General features: G+C 40.1%; 1 protein-coding gene across 1 annotated transcript in view; it reads right to left on the bottom strand.

Annotated features, from left to right (window-relative positions):
* The window catches only part of LOC104031406 (uncharacterized), a 204,478-nt gene that overhangs the window by 171,979 nt on the left and 13,076 nt on the right, over nucleotides 1-19,423 (bottom strand). Inside the window, exons 2-4 of the mRNA XM_075716822.1 lie at nucleotides 17,455-17,589; nucleotides 16,687-16,796; nucleotides 15,128-15,232 (exon numbers count right to left, since the gene is read on the bottom strand). Of these exons, the coding sequence (XP_075572937.1) occupies nucleotides 15,128-15,232; nucleotides 16,687-16,796; nucleotides 17,455-17,589 (350 nt within the window). The remainder of the gene's footprint in view (nucleotides 1-15,127; nucleotides 15,233-16,686; nucleotides 16,797-17,454; nucleotides 17,590-19,423) is intronic.

Raw genomic sequence — 19,423 nt, 5'->3', positions numbered from 1 at the left:
CCAAAAGAAAATGTTTTCAGTGAAATTGAATTAGTTGCACAACCCAAAAATCCTAAAGTATTTATTCACATATACAGTAATTCATCAGCTCTAAAACTCTCAGCTTTATTATGCGCTTGTCAGAATAAATGATAATGCCAAGTGGCTGGCAGAATAATGAACAACTGCCATGATAAATGGATTGTCACACAAAGCTATCTGAAATACAAAGATGATGACGAGAGCAACACTTAGAGCTACACCTACAGTTTCTCTTTTTCCATTTTTCCCCATGTGTTGTGCAATTTTCCTCCATCTCAAATTTACTTGGCTGGAACAGAGGTGGAACATGAAACAAATTGTGGCTAAATTCTCTAGAGAAGTGAAGTACAACTCCACTGCAATCAATGGATAATTGTACAGTCATGCCACAGATGAATTTGCCCTCCATGCAAGGAATTTAGCAAGCATTGTTAATGCATTCACTTATTTCACAGTTATTAAATTTGCCCTCTGATGAACATCTATCTGTTACCTATTCTGTTAGCACATTCTCTTTCTTGTTGCTTCACACGCCATATAAAACTAAAGGAAGATTATTACAAGTGGATATTGTTGCTTTCCTATGCTAAGGTCAAAAATAATTCCAAATGTAGTTCCCAAATGCATTCATATAGTACCACCTTCAAGCTGATGAGAGCAGATTTTAAACCAGAGCTCCAAGAAAGCATATCTCCAGTTCATATTTAACCACAAAACAGAGAAATCAGGGAAAAGAGGATTTAATTGAACTCTTAACTACTGGATCTTTGCACAGTCAAAGAAGGGATACACTGCAGGCCCCAGCCTGGAAACCATCACTTACATAAACAGTCCCAATTTATACCAGTACCACAGTGAGCAGACAAGGCTATTCAGTTAAGCATTACACACACTTTCAAGACTATGTTCCATAGGGTACAAAGATCCAAAATGAGAAAAATATTCAGGAAGCTTATCATCATATTGAGTTTGACTTTCCCCCCTCCCACCCCATATAAGTTACATTTACAGTTTCTATGTTATTTACAGCATAAATGCAACACTGGGATCTAGAGGCTGGGAGGAGGAGAAGAAAGAAAAAAAAAAAAAAAAAAAAGTCACATGTGTACCTGAAGGTACATTTCAGGTTGGGGCAAGGGTGTAGGAAGAAGAGATGGATGGACAAGTGAAAGACCAGCCCAAAAAATCTCAGCTGGAATGAGCCATTTCCCCCCACTCAGTTAGCCTTTACATTACTTACTAACAAGATTTCTAGTATTCACACGTGAAGTAAACAATGTAAGACACAGCTCCCGTCTAACGATCCGTATTGCCTCCCTTAACTCCCGTCAGCTTTTCCGAGACCCAAAACAGTATGAGAACGGTGAGACCAAACAGATTCAGGTCAGCAACACTGAACACCAAAGCTATACGTGCAGTATGGGTAATAGTGAAAAAAGCAATTGCCCATGAATTCTTCGTAAACCAAAAGCGATTAGATTTTACAAAAAAGGAAACAGTTAGAAATAAGTTTTCTTTAGAAGGATAGTGCAGACACCATTTCCCTCACTTCAGTACCTTACAAGAGATGCACACCATCTGAATCTCTCAAACATCTTAAAACCAAGAATAGCCACGAAATAAATTTGGCCTTTTCAGCTTTGGTTGTACTGAGAAGTTATTAGAAAGTACCTGAAAAAGCAGAAAACAATTTTGAAGAGACTGGATCTAAAGTTTAAGTCACAACCTCTGGCTTGGAAAGTAGCGAGGACAGGAGAAAAATCAACAAGGAAAAGAAGGAAAAATGATCAAGACACACAATAGAAATGCAAGAATTTCAAAGAATCACAGGGCTAGCACCTCCAGAGACCATCTCATCCATAGCTGCCTCTTCCTCCACAGGAGAGGTGACACAGCAGAAGTGACAGATATCTGCCTAGACAAATAAAACCTGCACTTTCTTTAAGCAGTAACTCAGTGCTTCATTATTATTGGGGAAAAGAGGAGCACCTAAGAACAGGCCTAAGAAGTGCCATGCAAAGCTCAGCTTAAGTCAGGAATTTGACTGACTTTCATAGGTTTTTATGTACCCAACAAAACATACCTTAAACAAGGCCTATTTTCAGAGAACAGCAAGTCTCATGGTGGAGAACACAGAAAAGGATTTCCAGTATTCCAAATCATTATTCACCTCAAAATTTAAGAGAGCACGGGAAGTCATTTTAGGAAGCGACTGTGACCAATGATATGGGAAAATGACAGCAGGGAACGTCTGAACTGAGTAGAGCTGAAAACTTCCTCCACAGTTCAAGACTGTAGTTGTTGGGGTTTATCCTGTACAGTTACAATCATTTTAGAGATGCTAGAAAGCCTTTCTGAGCAGGAGAAATTTAAGCAAGAGTAGTTAAACTTGCTTCGCCCAATTAATGTGTTGACATTTGTAAAAAAATAAAGTCCTGACATTTTTACTTCTACAGTTAACTTCTAGACTAATAATTACCCACAAGTAATACTAACCCTAGGCTTATACCAAAACTTTCAGAGACTAATAAAGATTCTTATAGGTTACATGCCCATATTACCATTGAAATACTACCAAAACTGCTGGGAGTAAAGATAGCAACTCATCACTGATACAACAGCATTAGCAAGGAAATTTTTCAGACAGCTGCTAGGGCAAATCCTTGTGTTATAGATGACACCATGGGGTCTGCATACGTACACAAAATAGGGCAGATTTGCTTTATAATGTCTTCTCCTGAAGATACACTGGCATGCAAGTAATCTAATGACAGAGAAGAGGCAGATTTGCCTTCCTGGAAAAAGAAATCATAGCAGCAAACAGTCTTCCAGGCATAAAAGGCATATCATACTGAATGGCAGCAATACAGCCAAATTTGAAACTAGGCATATAATCTGTATCAAACTTACAATTTCCACATCATTTAGACCTAGCCCGCATTCCAATCTGACTTGGAAAATATTTGATATTGCCTGTGGAGGTTGTAGCTTCTAGTTTCAGTTTTTCAAGATTCAAATCCACTTTAGGATTTGAAATTTCCCATTCTGTAAAAACTGAAAAACATCCACCCCCAAAAATGAAAATATAATTTCAATAGCCACGTATTATTCCATAGCATGTCTGTCGTGGTAGTCTATTACTGACATATCATTGAATAAAATAACAAATAAAGTGAAACTTTAAGGTGCCTTTAGCAAATGTTTAGCCTTCTCCCATCCCTCTCCCTCCTCATGTTTCAGGCTGGGACAGTGCTTACTTCATAAGACTGCTACAGAAATATGACAAAATCCAGTAAAGTATTATTTCCTTTCCAACTTGTTTAGCCACATGTTAATCACACAACCGATGCTTAGCCTAGACTGCTCAGCATTACAGAAGCCACTCATAATACAAAACACACATGCACGCACATTGCTGTTCAATACGTTCGGCAATTACATACTCTAGGACTTTTATTTGTGAATAGTCTCATATTTTGGGGTGGAAACATAGAATAAAATACTGCATGCCTGACATATCTGAGCAAGAGCCAGATAGGCAAAAAACAAACCTCATACTGCAACCTCCCCGGGGAAATCTTTGTTCATTTTAATACTTGTTCAGTCAGCTGTCTCCATGAATGACAAGGTTTTATCTCTAATGTGAATGGCTTCGAAGGCTACTTGCATTATCCATTCTCCAGCAGCTGCTGCTGAAACCACAGGGTTGCAAACTTATAATTAAATCCAGCTGCCACTACTGTGAGTTCAGTTATATCGAAGTGAGCAATAATGCCTCGTGGTTGCTGGCAAGATTCTGTCTCCATTTCTAGACAATGTAATTAACTCTTTTGCCCCTTTTAGATGAAATAAACATCAGCACCGAAGAATGCTGTTAAATGACTGTAAAATAGTATTTATATAGAAGAATTCTGTTGCAGTCATTACACCTGAGAAAACAAATTTCTAGGTGGATGTTGGCTAACAACAAATAGCCGTTTCCTTAAACGCACTGAGAGGACACCTAAGGCGACACAAGGCACAGGATGGAAGGAATTTCCTGCAGAAAGGAGGTACGGCAGGATACACATTAACAGATCTACTCTTAAGCCTTAAAACACAGCCTCCAGAATAAAGTATCAAGATCCAGCTTGAGAGAATTGCAGGCAAGGGCTGGAAAGGAACCAGGAAAGGAACCACAGGCCTTCCTTCGATGCCAAGATCATTTCTGAAAGGCCATTCATTGTCCGCGTCTTAAATCAGACACGGAGATACAGTCCTGACTGAATAGCTGCATGAGCACTTCTAGAGGTATACTTTTCCTTTTACAGTCAAAAACTGTTCGTATCAGTGTGTCAAAGTGGTTAGGTCAGCAAAAATAATTACCTATCTAAATTTTACTTTCTCAGTCATAATCCTTAAAGTGCTGCTCGAGAAGGCTCCATTTCCTCCCTTTTATAAGAAACATTGCAGTGGCAATGCCTCAAAAACATTTCACAGGCGTAAAAGCAATCGGCAACAACATGCCAGACTAATGCTGCTGAAGTAGAAAGTGACAGTCAACTGAGCTTTGTTTGCGAAGAGTTCTCTTATTATTTGTACCTCTTTGGAAACACGCGACAGCCCGATCACTTCTGAGGGTGGGTGAGAAAGCACAACAGAAAACAGAAGTGCCTGACCTCTGACTCCGAGCGCAAGAAGGTTAAAGAGAGGGGAGAGCTATCTGAGCGGAAAATGAGATGCACAGCAATCATCTCCAAATTCACTCTGCAAACCTTCCAAAATACAGCAATAAAGATTGAAAAAAAAAAAAAAAATCTGCTGGATAGTCTGCCAAATCACAGTTAAAACCCTAGGTTATCTAGATGCTTTTTTAATATAGGGGTTGCGTACAGGGCTACATAAAAACTGCACGAACTGGGTGCTGGCAAGAGTCTAGCCATAGTACTGTGGGTTATTTTTTAAACTCACCTGTATTACCTGACCTAACCAATTGTGATACCTCAGATACCTCTGCACTGCACTGAAGCAGGCAGGCTGGATGGGCAAATTTATTTGCCCCCGCTCACATACAGACCAGCAGGAGTCATGAAATAGAATCCAGATGTTTCTAGAGATGCGAGGTCTGCTCACTTACCTTTTGATAGGGAGGGGAAATAAATGCACCTGCAAGCATCTCTGCACAACGTTCATCTTCGCTATGGTTTGCTACCGCATTTCCTGAACCACCATCATATAAACGCCAGCAGCTAGAAAGCAAGTTTTCTTCCATTATTTTTTACTTTTTGCAGCAAGTACAAAGCAAACAGCCTTTTGTAGCAAAGACAATAAGGGTTAATTTGCTCTCAAGTGGTTATTCTTAGGTTCATTTACTTCTGACATATTTGTTTGCTGTTTCACTACTGCCGTCTGTCTACCTGTCGTTTTGTGCTAATGGCTGTGAAGCCCAGGCACTCAAGAGCATATCAGCAAGATGGGCTGATTATTATATCCTGTCATATCCAGGTGAGAGCCAGTCATGATTTTTCAATCAGTGTTTTACCATTCCCATTTTAAAATGACAAAGCTTTTATTCCTCCTAGCCTTTTAGTGGCTACTTTAAAGGGCTTTTTATCTGTAGAGGTTCCTATCTTACTGATGCTGAAAGGTGTTCCTATAGACGACACTGGCAAAGACTAAGTGTGTGTGAAGGGAGAAGTGAATGCAGGGGAAGGGGCAAAGAAGAAAGAATGGAAATGTTGGAAGAAGCCACGCTTCCAGGTTTTTTTGAATCCTTCACAGGATCTTGCTTGCAACTGGAATTAATCTCTGAATCAACTGTTATCCATCATTAGAACAGATAATGTCATTTTATCTTAACTGTAACTTTTTTTTCTTGAGAGATTATAGATAGCTTGGACCTTCTGCAGTGTTTTGTGCACGTCGTTTGTCTTTGGCAAGTCTCTGCACAGCAGAACATTCAACTCATCTTTCTCATGGGTTTCTAATCAGCTCCAACTCTGACATTTTATATTTAGGTCCAATGTTACATCTGTATTAATTTGTGACTATATATGTCTACAATTTATTATACAAACCACAATCTGTTTAAAGTGTCAGGACACCTATCAGTTGCCAAAGTGCAGAATACAGGAGACAGATTAAAGAAAGGTACATTACCATGACACCAAACTCAGAAGACAGTATACAATGACAGCAGAGTCTGTTTTGATAGACCTACATGTAGGGGTTGACACTGTACATTAGAAACAGATTTTTTTTTTTTTTAATACTTAAAATAGTATTTTTTCCTTTTAAACCATTTTAAAGTCTAATGTGAAATTTATATGCTACATTAAGGCTTGCGGGGGGTGGGGGGGCGGCGGTGGCAGGGGAGGGAGGCGGGGGGGAATCAACCAGCACATATTTGTTTCTCAGATTTTCAAGGCAATTAGATCACTGGAGTGCCGAAGGTCTCCAACTATCCAGTGAGACCAGAATCTGCTAAAAGGTTATATCAGAAGACTTTACCATGGCTAAAATTTCATTAAAGCTGATAAACTAATTATGGACTGGAACAGCAAGACACCAGTGTTTTCCCCTTTTTCCTATAAGTGAGACAGGATAAGATTGATTGGTTTTAAGTAGCATAGGACATCACAAAAAAAACACCCAGTCAATTCAGTTCACTAACTATAAATAACTGCTCTGATTAATATACTAATTTTAAACACCAAAGGTCTGTTGGCATACTTTCTCTTGCAAATACTTTTGATTAACCACATAAAATTGCCTAAAGCATTTTCTTTATAAAAAATCCTTTATAATCTCAATTTTTATCCAAATTTGCTCCTGACAAGGCATGAATTAGAATCATGCAGTAAAAAAAGCCAAACAAAAATCATCTACCATTTCCAAGAACAAAAAACAGGAGAGCATACTAAAGTACTTGCTTAAATAGATTGTACATATCTAGTGCTACTTCCCAGTTACTAAAAATGACCAAGTGTCAAGCTCTTACGACAGTCCAAGGGAAGCGCTGGCTTTGTGCCTACACTCCTCTAGTGTTCCCGTGAGCTCTCAAGCTACTTTGACAGTGGGATATCCCCATCCCACTATTTCAGTTGGTTCCTGCCTTAATATTCTTCCAAACCATGCAAGTATGGTCTGGCTTTTGAAGAATTACACAAGCCATGTTTTTGAATGGATACAAGATCTGAAAAGGTTTTTGAAGTGCAAGGACAGCATACTTTCATCATTCATACCTTCCTCTCTACTTTTTGACCTGAACAGCATTATCTTAGTTGTGTCTGTGCTTATAGACTCTCTGGACTTCCATGCCATCAAGGAAGCTTTAAGTGCTGTCAAGCTTTTATATTGCTTCTGGAAGGGCCCAAACTGGATTTGTAGATCTTGTGAGGCTTCACAGCCCCAACCTGAGGCAGAAACAGGCAGTGCCTGTGACAGCAGCTTCCAAGGTCACCAAGAAGCATGAGAATGAATGCAGCGGTGACCGCAGGACACCAATTTAGCCCTGACAACTACAGGCTGACAGAGGCTGATGATACAATGAGGATTACACTGAAAAATACAAGCTGCATTTGGTACGAACTCACCTGATGCCAGTATGCTACAGACAGCATCAAGGAAGGTGAAGATATGCAGATTAACAGGACTAACACAGTAATAACAGCAGTATCTTCATATGAAATAAGATACTGTTTTTTAGTTAATGAGAGGGGAAATTTGAAAAGGCCATCCTTATTTTAGACTGAGCAGATTTCTAGATCTCCTTTTGGGTTGGCTTTCTTGCCTACAGGACCACTCTACTTGAGTTAAGCATACAATTTGTTATGCCCTACAAAGATACATCTAGCAGTTTTAGCAAGGGCAGAGCTGTCCAGCCAACTGAAGTAGGACTTTAAATCCAAAACCATCTAAAATAAGTCAAATAAAGAGGATTTTTCAAATGCATGTCACGCAGTAGAACACTCTTAGCACTGAAAAAAAATCCCGTGAAACAGCCTTTGAAACAGTTTTAAAGGAACTGTGAAAATTTCAGCATTGGAAAGAATTACAGCAAAGAGATAAATACATACTGGATTCCTGGATTGCTTCATCTAAATCAAGGACTTCTGCATTTGTAATATGAACAATTTATATTAAGGTTGTTTAAAACCTAGACTGCCTGCTATTTCATTGAATTAAAACAATTTGCTTGAGAACTGGCTGAGATGTCAGCCGTGACTACTTCCTTAACACAACATCAAGCATGAGTTGCTGGCCACAAAAAGCCTGCCATATAAGTAGTAAAGACAGTAAAGCACCATCATACGAAACTATCTCACACTGCTCGTCTCTCCTGGGCCGTGCATGACAAACAGAAAGGAAGTGCCACAGTCTGCTTGACTTCTGATGAGATGAAACATGCCAACACACCTTGTTAGCCGTGTTTGCTGTTTAAAACACACTCGCGTTTACAAATTTCACTACGTGGAAGTGTTTTGGACACTCTAGTACAACAGCACTGTTATTACTTTGACAAGTGCTAAAGACGACGCTCATTACCACAGCCCCTAATGCAGGCACAAGCGGTTGCACAACTTTGAAGTGCTTCAGCACATACCAAGCCAACAGGATGCTCTCAGGCTGTCAAGAGCTCACACAATACTGGTGCTCCTTTACTGCCATATAAAGGACCAAAAGCATCTACACCTTCGTATTTGCTGTCAGCCAGCGCTTCTTAATCACAAGAACAGAACAGTATGGTAGCCAAAGAAAAAGGTATAGGACTGGTCTTTTCCAACCTAAACGATTCTATGATGGATCATTTTTCTGGGCATTGAAAAGGAGCAGAGGAAGAACAGGAGACCAGGTCCTGCTACGAGTAGAGGATGATCACGAGGTTTCCTTCTGCCAGAGGAGAGCAAAGTACCCTTGTACTTTGTACCAAAGTACCTTCCTGTCCTGAGCAGCCTCATCGGTCATCTCGGCTTCCCTTGCCACGACTGGCTCACTACCACTTCACTATGAGACAGTCATTTGGAGCAGGAGAGGGACTGCTCAGACAGGAAAAAATCTGCCCCTCTACTCTGGTGAGACCCCACCTGCAGCCCTGCGCCCAGCTCGGGGCCCTCAGCACAAGGACACGGAGCTGCTGGAGCGGGGCCGGGGAGGCCACAGAAATGCCCCGAGGGCCGGAGCCCCTCTGCTGCGGGGCCAGGCTGGGGGGGCTGGGGGTGCTCAGCCTGGAGAGGAGGGGGCTGCGGGGAGGCCTGAGTGCGGCCTGGCAGCGCTGACAGGGGCTGCAGGAAGGGGGGGGCAAGCTTTTTAGCAAGGCCTGTTGGGACAGGACAAGGAATAATGGCTTTAAACTAAAGAAGAACAGATTTAGACTGGATATAAGGAAGAAATTGTTTACAGTGAGGGTGGTGAGGCAGTGGCAGAGGTTGCCCAGAGGCGGTGGAGGCCCCATCCCTGGGAACATCCCAGGCCAGGCTGGACGGGGCTGTGAGCACCCTGGGCTGGGTAAAGCTGTCCCTGGCACTGCAGGGGCTGGGCTGGGTGGGCTCTGAAGGGCCCTGCCCACCCAAAGCGTTCCATGATTCTATGATAATGTTGAAGAGATTATGTGCACTAAACTAGAGCTACCTGAACATAAATTAGCTTTGTGCCATCCTCTTCCATTCTCCTCTGGGCTAATGCAGAATTATCATATATTTCCTTCTAGCTTACATATTTTCATGTTAAAAATTCTCTTTGTTAAAACTGCATGGGAGGCACTTGTAGCCAAAACATGAAAACAAAATACCAGCACCTCTTACAACAGCGAGGGCCTTGCTATCAGCAGCACTGTGTAAGCACGTTAAGAATTAATCTACCCTCACAAATACTGAAACATTATCTAGTTCCACCAGGAAACAAAGATCCACAAAAACTAAAGACATCTCTATGGGTAGCAGATCCACGGGAGCTTTAAGCTTGCCATTTGCTATTTTAAGGGACCTACAAAGAATGAAAATTTGTAGCACCATTTCATAGATATATACTGCCCTGTAAGGCTTGTCCAGGTCTTCAGTCTCAAAGAGACCAGAATGGCAGACAGGACATTCATCAGAAGTTTTATCAAATAACTCTTTGCAGGAAGCACTATTTCCTAGAGGAAAATGGAAGGAAATTCTTTTTCACAGTGAATGAGAGAGTATTTTGGGTTGCAAGAAGACCCACCGGACTTCGTGCCATTTTCATCAATGGTTTAAAAAAACCAACAACAACAAAAAAACCCAAACCACCACACACACAAACCAAGCCACCTTTGTTTTAAGCAGTGCAAACTCTGATCTACCTGGACTAGGAAGTGCTGACATCTTCTTTTACTAGAATCTTTATATAGCTCAATATTTTAATAGTGTGTGACCAGAGTTAAAGAAGAGATTGGCAGCTACTGATGAATATCTAATAAGCATTTCATTTTAGCTACCCATGTAGTGTGCATTTTGCCTTTATATATGCACATTCCAACACTATTATCTTACGCTTAATTACTTAGGTCTCAAAGCACTTTACAAAGGAATGAGCTATCATTATCAACATTTCATAGACAAAGAAATTGAGGCATAGTGGTATAATTTGCTAAAAGTTATTGAACTCATATCCAAGGTCAGTGGCAGGTAAAAAACAAAGCTCTTATCTCAAGTATCAGGCATGTACTGTATTCAGCAGACCACACTGCCTCTCAAGATCTGGTAAATGCTTCCCAAGCACACAATCTACATAAGCCCATGTAAAAGAATTTAAAATTCCACCTGCATTACAGCAAGCATTAGAGTGTAAAATTTAACTATAATGACACTTAATTTGTTAAACACTGGAATATTGTGTTCAGCTTTCTTCAAATTATTGATTAAGCTAGAATGACAAACATCACGTCATCATAAGATTACTTTCCTGACCTTTCTTTTCTGTCCTAGTCATTCCTCACCCACTTTTAAACATCTTTTGAGAATACCCATCTTCTCAGGAAAGAGTAACTACAATTGCGCATCTCTAGTTATGGTAGCCTCTTGCAAGACCTTTGTAATGCTGCAATTTTGTTTCAGTCATGAAATTATAAAGCCTGTTCAGTTCTCACTCTTGCTTTAAGAATTAAAACCAGCAGGAGGCACTTGGTAAAACCAGCAATAATTTGATGTTTGATTACAAAATATTTAAGAGTCAAAACTAGCCCCTCATTTCGCGTTGAGCAATTTTATGTACATGAGGAGTAAGGAAAGTCACCCTTGTTTGTAGAATTTGGAATGCTTTCACTAGCTGCATGTCCAAGTACAAGTCCCAGGGCCGAATTAAACAAGCTAAATGAAATTAATTTACTTCCATGTCCAGCTCAGGTGGCTAGCAGGCCTTGAACAAGATTACCAGGACAACTAGTGAATAACAATGAAATCAGCACTGCAGCAGATTTTATTCTTGGCGCTGGGTTTTACCGCTTCTCTTTTTTGTTTACAAGTCTTCCCTCCCTTTCATTGGGCTCAAGAGAAATGGGAATCTCAACTTCCAAACAAGTTTAAAAAAATAGAAAGAAATACAGCTTGCACGTTTACATTGTAATTGATATAAGTCTATTGTTACAAGACAAATTGAAGCAGACAATGGAAAGAGACAGCTCAATCTGTTACCGAATCCTTGTAACGGCTATATGAAGAGCTCAACCGTTTCACTCATAAATCTTTCTAAGTTTGTATTGCTGCTTGTGTGGGTAAAATAATAAAAATATGGAGTGAAGTATACAAGAGATGCAGTAATCTATTTCTAGCCACAATTACATAAAGTTTGTTACAGGAATCATAACCCTTTCAGCATCTAATCAGAAATAATGTCGTGTTACAGGCTGCTAAAACACTACATGATATCTTTAAAAAGTCATTAGATGCGATCATGCCAATTGTGAATAATTGTCTCTGCTCCAGATTGCTATGATGCACTGGGCTGTCATAAGTCATGCTTGACGATCTGTCACAAACTTTCTGCAGGACAGACCAGCACAAAGCATGTAGCAACTTGTATTCCGGGAGGCTGACCTACTTACTGACCTAATGCCAAATATAAATGCAACAAAAAATACAAATGCAACAAACAGGAAAAGCCAGATTAGAAGATTCTCAAGACACGTGTTCCCATTTACTTTTTAGAGTAACTGATTTTAATAATACTTTGATAACAATTTCTTATGTATTGTCTGTGGGTCGTAGTACCCAGCAGGGAGATCATGAGAGCCACTGCACAAGTGAAACTTTAAAATTAGCTGTCAACACTGAATGACAGAAGCAGAAAGAAGATAAGCAAAGAGGTCAGAGAGGGGAGGATATAAAATGGGATATGTGCAACAATTTTGCTCGAATGAGTGCAAGTACAGTTATGAAATGCCCATAGTTCCTCCTCTGTCCAGAGATTGACAGGAGGCCACAACACCAAAAGTGACAGAAACCAAGATTACACCCCAGGATGCCCAAGAGGCAGCTTTCTGCCAGCTCGTATCCAGTTAGAGCCTGCCTCCCCCTGTTAAAGTCCCCGAGAGGGCTACCTGAACACTCCTGCCAAAGAGGTAACTGAGGGGTGCAGTCTAGAGGTACAACGAAGCGTGCCTCTGTACCAAAGACAGTCCCCTTTGACAGCTTCACATACTATAGTATAATCTTTTCCACTAACATGTTCCAAAAACATAAACCATGGTTTTCTTGGCACTGATCTGTTCCACCAAATCCTCAAAGCAAAAGATGCTGGTAGGAGAGATTCCTTTTCCTTTGGGTTAAGTGTTGGAAGGAAAACAGTTTATTTTACAGTAAGGTTGCACGGGCAAGTAGGAAGGAGGGGACAGACTAGACTTCATGATCATTTAAAACAACAGTATATTACCATTAAGTAACACAGTCACATTAAATTCGAGATACTTTAAGAGAGCAATATTCCAACATCAGCCAGAAAAACAGAGGCTACAGCTGCTAGTTCCACAGTACATTTTCTTTACTTTTGATTGCAACAAATATGATACAAAGCTCACAAGCATCTGACTGGAGACGCCTGCAATGGTTAAGAGGTCTTACACTCTAAATTACCTTGCCTTTGTAAGGCAGGTGAATTGTCCATAACATTCTTTCTGAAAGAAGGTTTTTCCCTTCAGAATTTAATTTATAAACTCACTCCTGCCAGGCTGCGATAGCAGCTGCTGTATAAACCTGAAAATGATGACTACTGAAATTCCATTCAAACCTTCGGAATCAATAGAAAGCAGACAAACCACCAAGATAAAGTTCCACCCAACCGCAAAGAGCAAGAGCTGCAGGATACCTCACATTGTTTTTTACAGTGTCTGCAGTCACCAACCTGTGAAACAGAGACCGCACAATCTCATTTCAGTTTGAAAATCTGCCCTGTGCTATCCACATGCTGCACCCACATAATCTGCCTGTTGGAAATGCCCTGGTGCCGTAGGTATTTCCAGGCAACAGAACGAGACTCAAAAGACTAGCGAAGGCAGTTTAGAATTTGCTGAGACTTATACTGCGTTTGGTAAAAGCTGATTTTATGGGCTCCTTAGAGATCCTGATCCTGCTTACCTTGAAGCAGCAGCTCTACTGTAAGTCAATAACAAAGCAAGCTGCATCGGTGTCACTCTGGTTCATACCAAGTTACACATATAAACTTCTTGTTTCTATGGGCAGTAAAGAAACACACAATTACAGCATCACCCTTGGAGTCGCTTAACTGAACTAATATCGTCTGAAGGCAGAGGCTGGCACACTGTGGTCTGACGTCAGCAGAAGTTTCGCTGTAAAAAGCTCTGCGTTTTATTTAAATGCTTGCTTATAAATGAAAACGGTTATCTATGACCAGGCTTCAATGAAAACAACGCTGTTGCAATGCTTGCTGGCTTTTTGCATCTCCCACTTCCCATGCCTGCTGCAACTCCAGCTGCTTTATGACCGTCACTGAGGAAGGCTGCTACCCATACGGACGCAGCTGCTTTGGTGCAGTGAGCCCACACGAGACCCAGTCCATCACATAAGCCTTGGCGGAGCCCAGAGATCAGAAGTTATGAAGCAAGCATGATACAAGCCGTGTATCGAGTACAGAGCTTAGCTTTTCAGCTCTTAAAGGGATTGTTGTAAACAGTTGTTATGTTCCTTCTCACTTGCACGTCGTGTTAGACAAGCCAGGTGGGGATGTTAACATACTAGAATTTAAAAGCGAAAAAGCTGAATATTCAAAAAATCTGCCTTTCTTTGAACAAAACACAATGTGCTTCAGTTGAAAAAGAAATTATCATTTGTCTAATACAAAAGAAATCCTTTGTCCCAATCAGAGCCTACTCTGAAGGAACAGACTTCCCCCTCCCCCTGCACATGCACCTTAAGAAGCCAAATGGATGCAGTTCGATAATTTTAGAGAGCTTTACTCAGTATGTGATGGTCTTATTTCACATAAGTTACAAGACAACCCATCAGATTGCAAACCAGCGTATGAGAGAAAAAGATTCCCATTGGGAGTGGGTGGTAGTCTAAGTCACATAGAATTTAGTCTATAATATGCTAGAACACAGTTATTGAAATGAAAGATCGGTGCACAGATTATTTCAAGAATACTAGCTAATATTTGGTAGCGATCTGTAAAACCAGCCGTCCTACATTCAGATGCACCAAAAGGAATCCCATGAATAAGTACGTTTAGTTCGTTAGCTACATTCTTTACCTACCGCCCAACCAGGCATGTTTTGACTCAGGATTTACTCTCACAAGGGTAAAAGCAATGCTGAGAAATTTAGCAAGAATGCCACAAGAACATGAAGGTTCAGAAGCAATAGAAAGATATTCTGGACACCACCACTGATACTCAACGGTATTATCCATTACAGAAACTCATCTGATATCAACCAAATTAATTCTTTAAAAATTAACTGCTTTGTTAAAATTCAATACCAAAAAAAGCAAATTCTGGGAAATAAGAGAATGACCAAATAACCAGTTGGAGTGCAGCAGAGGCAACTTTAATTTTAAGTCAACATTAATAAAATATTCATGTTTTAACAAATATTGTTAAACATGCATTTTACCCAAGCACCAGATGCATTTGAGACAATTTACGTTTGACTCACCATACTGGCAGCGAGGACCCTGAAATCCTGCAGGACACTGGCACATCTGGGATCCTGCTTCAGAACATTTCCCTCCATTGAAGCAAGTGCCAACAGTGCACAGCACTAGTACACACAAACAAAATGAAACGGGGTTTTTTGTTGGTTTTGTGCCAAGGATCCTTCAGAATTGCCTCTTCCTGTCACAGTCCTGCTGTAACAGGAACTTCCAAATAAGAAATCCAGCTTTTTATTTAAGTGGAAAGGTTATACTGCAATAGAACTTGTTATCATGGGTATAACTACCACGTTGATATGAAGAAATTTAACTTGAATAAAAATAAGACTAAGATAATGCAGTTCAACTGAAGATGCTTCTGAGGCAGAAGACAGTTTCCCCAGGACTCAAAGCACTACCTGAATCCAGAATGGAAGACAAGATCAACTGCTAGAGAATAATTCAGCAATGGTTAAGAAACACTGGTGTACTAGAAGATGTTATATGTCCAAGGGAATTACAATACTTCCCTTCCTCCAATGCAGAACATTATTTACAATAAGTTAAATTCCATATGCTTGAGCCAAACTTGCAAAGAGTATCAAATATAAAAGTATAATTCAACCGCTTCCGTGCCTTAAACAAGTCAAAGCAAGCCTGTGCTGCTCTTCAGGAAGAAAGTAATTTTATATTGCCACTGGTGCTCAAATATGTTAAATTCCTTTACACCAGAGATTAAAATACAGATTTTAAACTTATCTTTGACTTCTTACAGCAAAACAGGTGCACACTAAATATGTAGATTCAAGCTGAAACTAACAGGAATACCTCTCAGGCTTGTTTTTGTTTTTTAAATACAAAGAGACAATCATAAAGGCAAGCTCTGTGAATGCAGCCCTCAAGTTTGTATGAAGATTAAAAAAAAATACACAGGAACAGATGCTAACTTTCATACAGAAAATACAATTACTGACAAAACAGTAACAAAACTAAACAGTGAGTAAAATGCTGTCTTCTGCTCATGTCTTGTTAACAGTGGCTAAAGTGCTTCCTTATCATTTAAATTAAATTCCATCTTTTAGGAAAACATCCAATCATGATTAGAAATTGCTGATAGGAACAGGTTCTCATCAGGTGGAGAACCTTAGGCAGAGATACAATTGCTTCAATGGCAACAGCAGCAGTGAAAAAGCCAAAATCAGTCAGACTCCGCAATGAGTGCTACGTCCAAGAAAAAAGTGCCTCACAGCAGATTTCTTTGCATAATTTGGGTAACAGCAATAAATTTGGTTGGCCTGTCAAAGCCAGGCTGGCACAAAAATGCTGCAACAACTATAATCAGAAATTCAGTTTCCACCGTTTAGATTAAAATTAGAGATACTTGGTACCTTTACATATGACAGCTTTTGTATTTTTAAAAGAAGTTTCTTTCCCCATCAATAGATTACCTCTTTATAACGGGAAATCCCAGTTATAAATAACAAGAAACAAAATCCATCTTCCTAGAAGTAAGCACCAGTAGCAAAGCAAGGCCTAAAGATATCATCCCTCTTGGTTTGTCACAGTTTTGCCATCAACTTACAGTGCAAACAGCCAGGTTCATTGTCACGTTGGACCCATCCAGGGCAGCACTTATAGACAGTCTGACGCTCCATTCTGTACACCTGCTTGTAAACTGTGTAGTACCCAGACCTTTGAAGAGAACAAGTTTAAGAGAACAATCACAACTTCTATTCCGCTTATTCACATCTCATCGGTAACAAACTGTACTCGTATGTCATATTTAAGATACATTTTTTTCAGCCCCTATCAGTAGTTCTTGTTAAAAATGAAGCAAATATAGCAAAATGCATCCTGATAATATCCAATAGCTCTAATATACTATGTCAACATATTTTCTGATTAATTTGTATTCAGGCTAGTCAAAGGTGAGTAATTTTGTTTTGCAATCAATTTTGGTGTTAGCTGTTGGGGGAGTCAGATCTCCCATCAGTTCTAAGCATATGACAGAAATAGAAAGAAGTTCAATTTTTCAAAAGTAGATGAATTGACAGCTGACTTCACCTGAAACAGGATGAGATGGGAGCAGTTTCTGATAATATAAAAATTGTGATCTAAAGCCAGCCAAGAAGTTCATGACACACACAAAACACAGAAAATAAAAGTTGCATTTTTCTGCTCAGTAATAACAGACTTAAAGTCTCAGCCGGACACGATATATCCATAACTAAGTCACACATATTTCAGGTGAAATACTCTACAACTTCTCTCTCTCAAAAAAAAAAAAAGTTAAAGAATTTGCACTAAGTTCAGTAACAGAATTCATTTATAACGATAGATAATGTATTACCTTCTCTCATAGCCCATACACCACCTCCTCCCTGTGCAACCTTGTTTCCACATCTTGACCATACGACTAAAGGCTTGAACGCACGGCTGTTGGCGTCCTACCAGTGCCAACTCAAATACTGGGCAGACATTTGGCCTTAAGGGAAAGAAAAAGATATCCTTTATTATTTCTAGCACAAAATTTAGAAGTCTAGAGAAATATAAATAGAATTATGCTATGTATAACAGGTGATAACAGTTTGAAACAGATTTTATATTACTATTTATAAATACAGTAGTTCCATAACTTTTTTCACCTTGAACTGATCAAACAGCTCTCTTGCAAAAATACAGTATCCACAAACACCTGACAAATCACAGTCCAATGTTGTCCGAATGGCAAATGCTTCACAGGCATTAATGGAGCCAAGATTTCATTAACATATTGGTTGCACAAGTCACAAGCATGAACACGCTCCCGATGGCACATTTTTTTTTTTTTTTTTTTTACATGAATAGCCCAGCTAGCAAAACACGATTGTACTTTATTCCCAGAAAATGAGAGGTAAAGTGTTGGACCAGGATGTGACTGACAACTTGGCAGACGCTCTTTGCTGTCTCTCGATAACGCCAGCCTACGGTAACCCTTCCAGATGAGGCACTGCCTGACAAAGGAGGGCACCTCACAAGCCAAGGATCAGACAACGGAGGTGATGGAGCCCAACAGGCTCTTCCTACACCAAAACCGCTGGAAGCCCCCCCTCTAGGTCTTGTACATGCAACAGCCCCTGTTTTGGCTGACATGCCAGGGTGGGAATCAAAGACTTGGCAACTACAGGCACTGACCTCCACAGCTCAAAGCTCCTGAATAGCCAGCCTCTACACATGCAGAATGAAAACACAGTGCCTGCCTTAGAAAGCAGTACGTAAACTGAACAAAGTAGACAATGAAATTCAGGCTCCGCACAAGTCGACGGGAGCTGTATTGTCGATTCAAGGGCAGATAAGATTTATCTAAACTATTGCTGTGAAAAATGTATATTCTGAAAGAGCCCCCCTTTGCTGTCAGTCCCCTCAGGCAAGCATGCGAAATTCGTAAGAGAAAGTATCGTTGTTCTCTGCTGATTATTCCTAAAAATAACAAGACCAAAATAAAAAGCCTTGCTTTGTAGGATGATATGTCATGTTCATCCTGCTACCTGGCCCTAATTACAAAAATAGCAGGATTTCAGGAGGTATGGAGGGTCAAAAAAAAAAGTTGCATGTTGATGGTTTTGCAGAGATTCTGCCAGCCTTATTCTGATTTCTTTGCCCTGGTGTAAATTAGGAAATGCTGCATGCCAGAAAATAACTGCATAAAACATGCAAGGTCTAACTAAAGCCACAGAACATGGAGGAGTTTGTTGTCTTTTAAGGCAGGAGCCTACCGTAACAAAAATGAAATTAATTTACTAATTTTGAGTAGTTTACAGATTGTTAACACAATAGTTAAATCATCAATTCCCCAAGACAGCCTGCTCTAGCTGATGAGGCTTTTCAAATTTAAGCCTCAATGACTAAAACACAGGGGGCGGAAACCGGGACCTCATATCCCCACTCTGGTAAATGGTAAACAACATTCAGCAGTTGTGTCGTGCTGGCGAGCAGACAAGCCCTTCCCCAAATTTCAGTTTGAGATCCCTCTTCAGGCTAGAGAGTAATGAAGAGGAAGAGATACTCACACACTTGTGTTCTCTGTCAGTCGAGAGAGGTATGAATACCAGCCTCTGCTAGAAAACTTGGGGGAGGGGTTGCATTGATAAGATAGATAACTGTTCTAGCCCAACAGCTGCTTGGCAGTTAAAGTTATCATTAGTTACACTGGATATTGTTAATATCTCATGCAAGATTTACGGTGCTCTTTATCTCAGAGGCCCAAAGTACTCTACGGCTCCCTATTAAGTCTGAACACCACAAAAGGTAGCCTTTCTAATAAAAAAGCACATCTTTCA

This window comes from Pelecanus crispus, chromosome 9 (assembly GCF_030463565.1).
Source record: "Pelecanus crispus isolate bPelCri1 chromosome 9, bPelCri1.pri, whole genome shotgun sequence".
In the NCBI taxonomy this organism is placed as follows: domain Eukaryota; kingdom Metazoa; phylum Chordata; class Aves; order Pelecaniformes; family Pelecanidae; genus Pelecanus; species Pelecanus crispus.
This window is presented reverse-complemented; position numbering and strand designations above follow the sequence as displayed.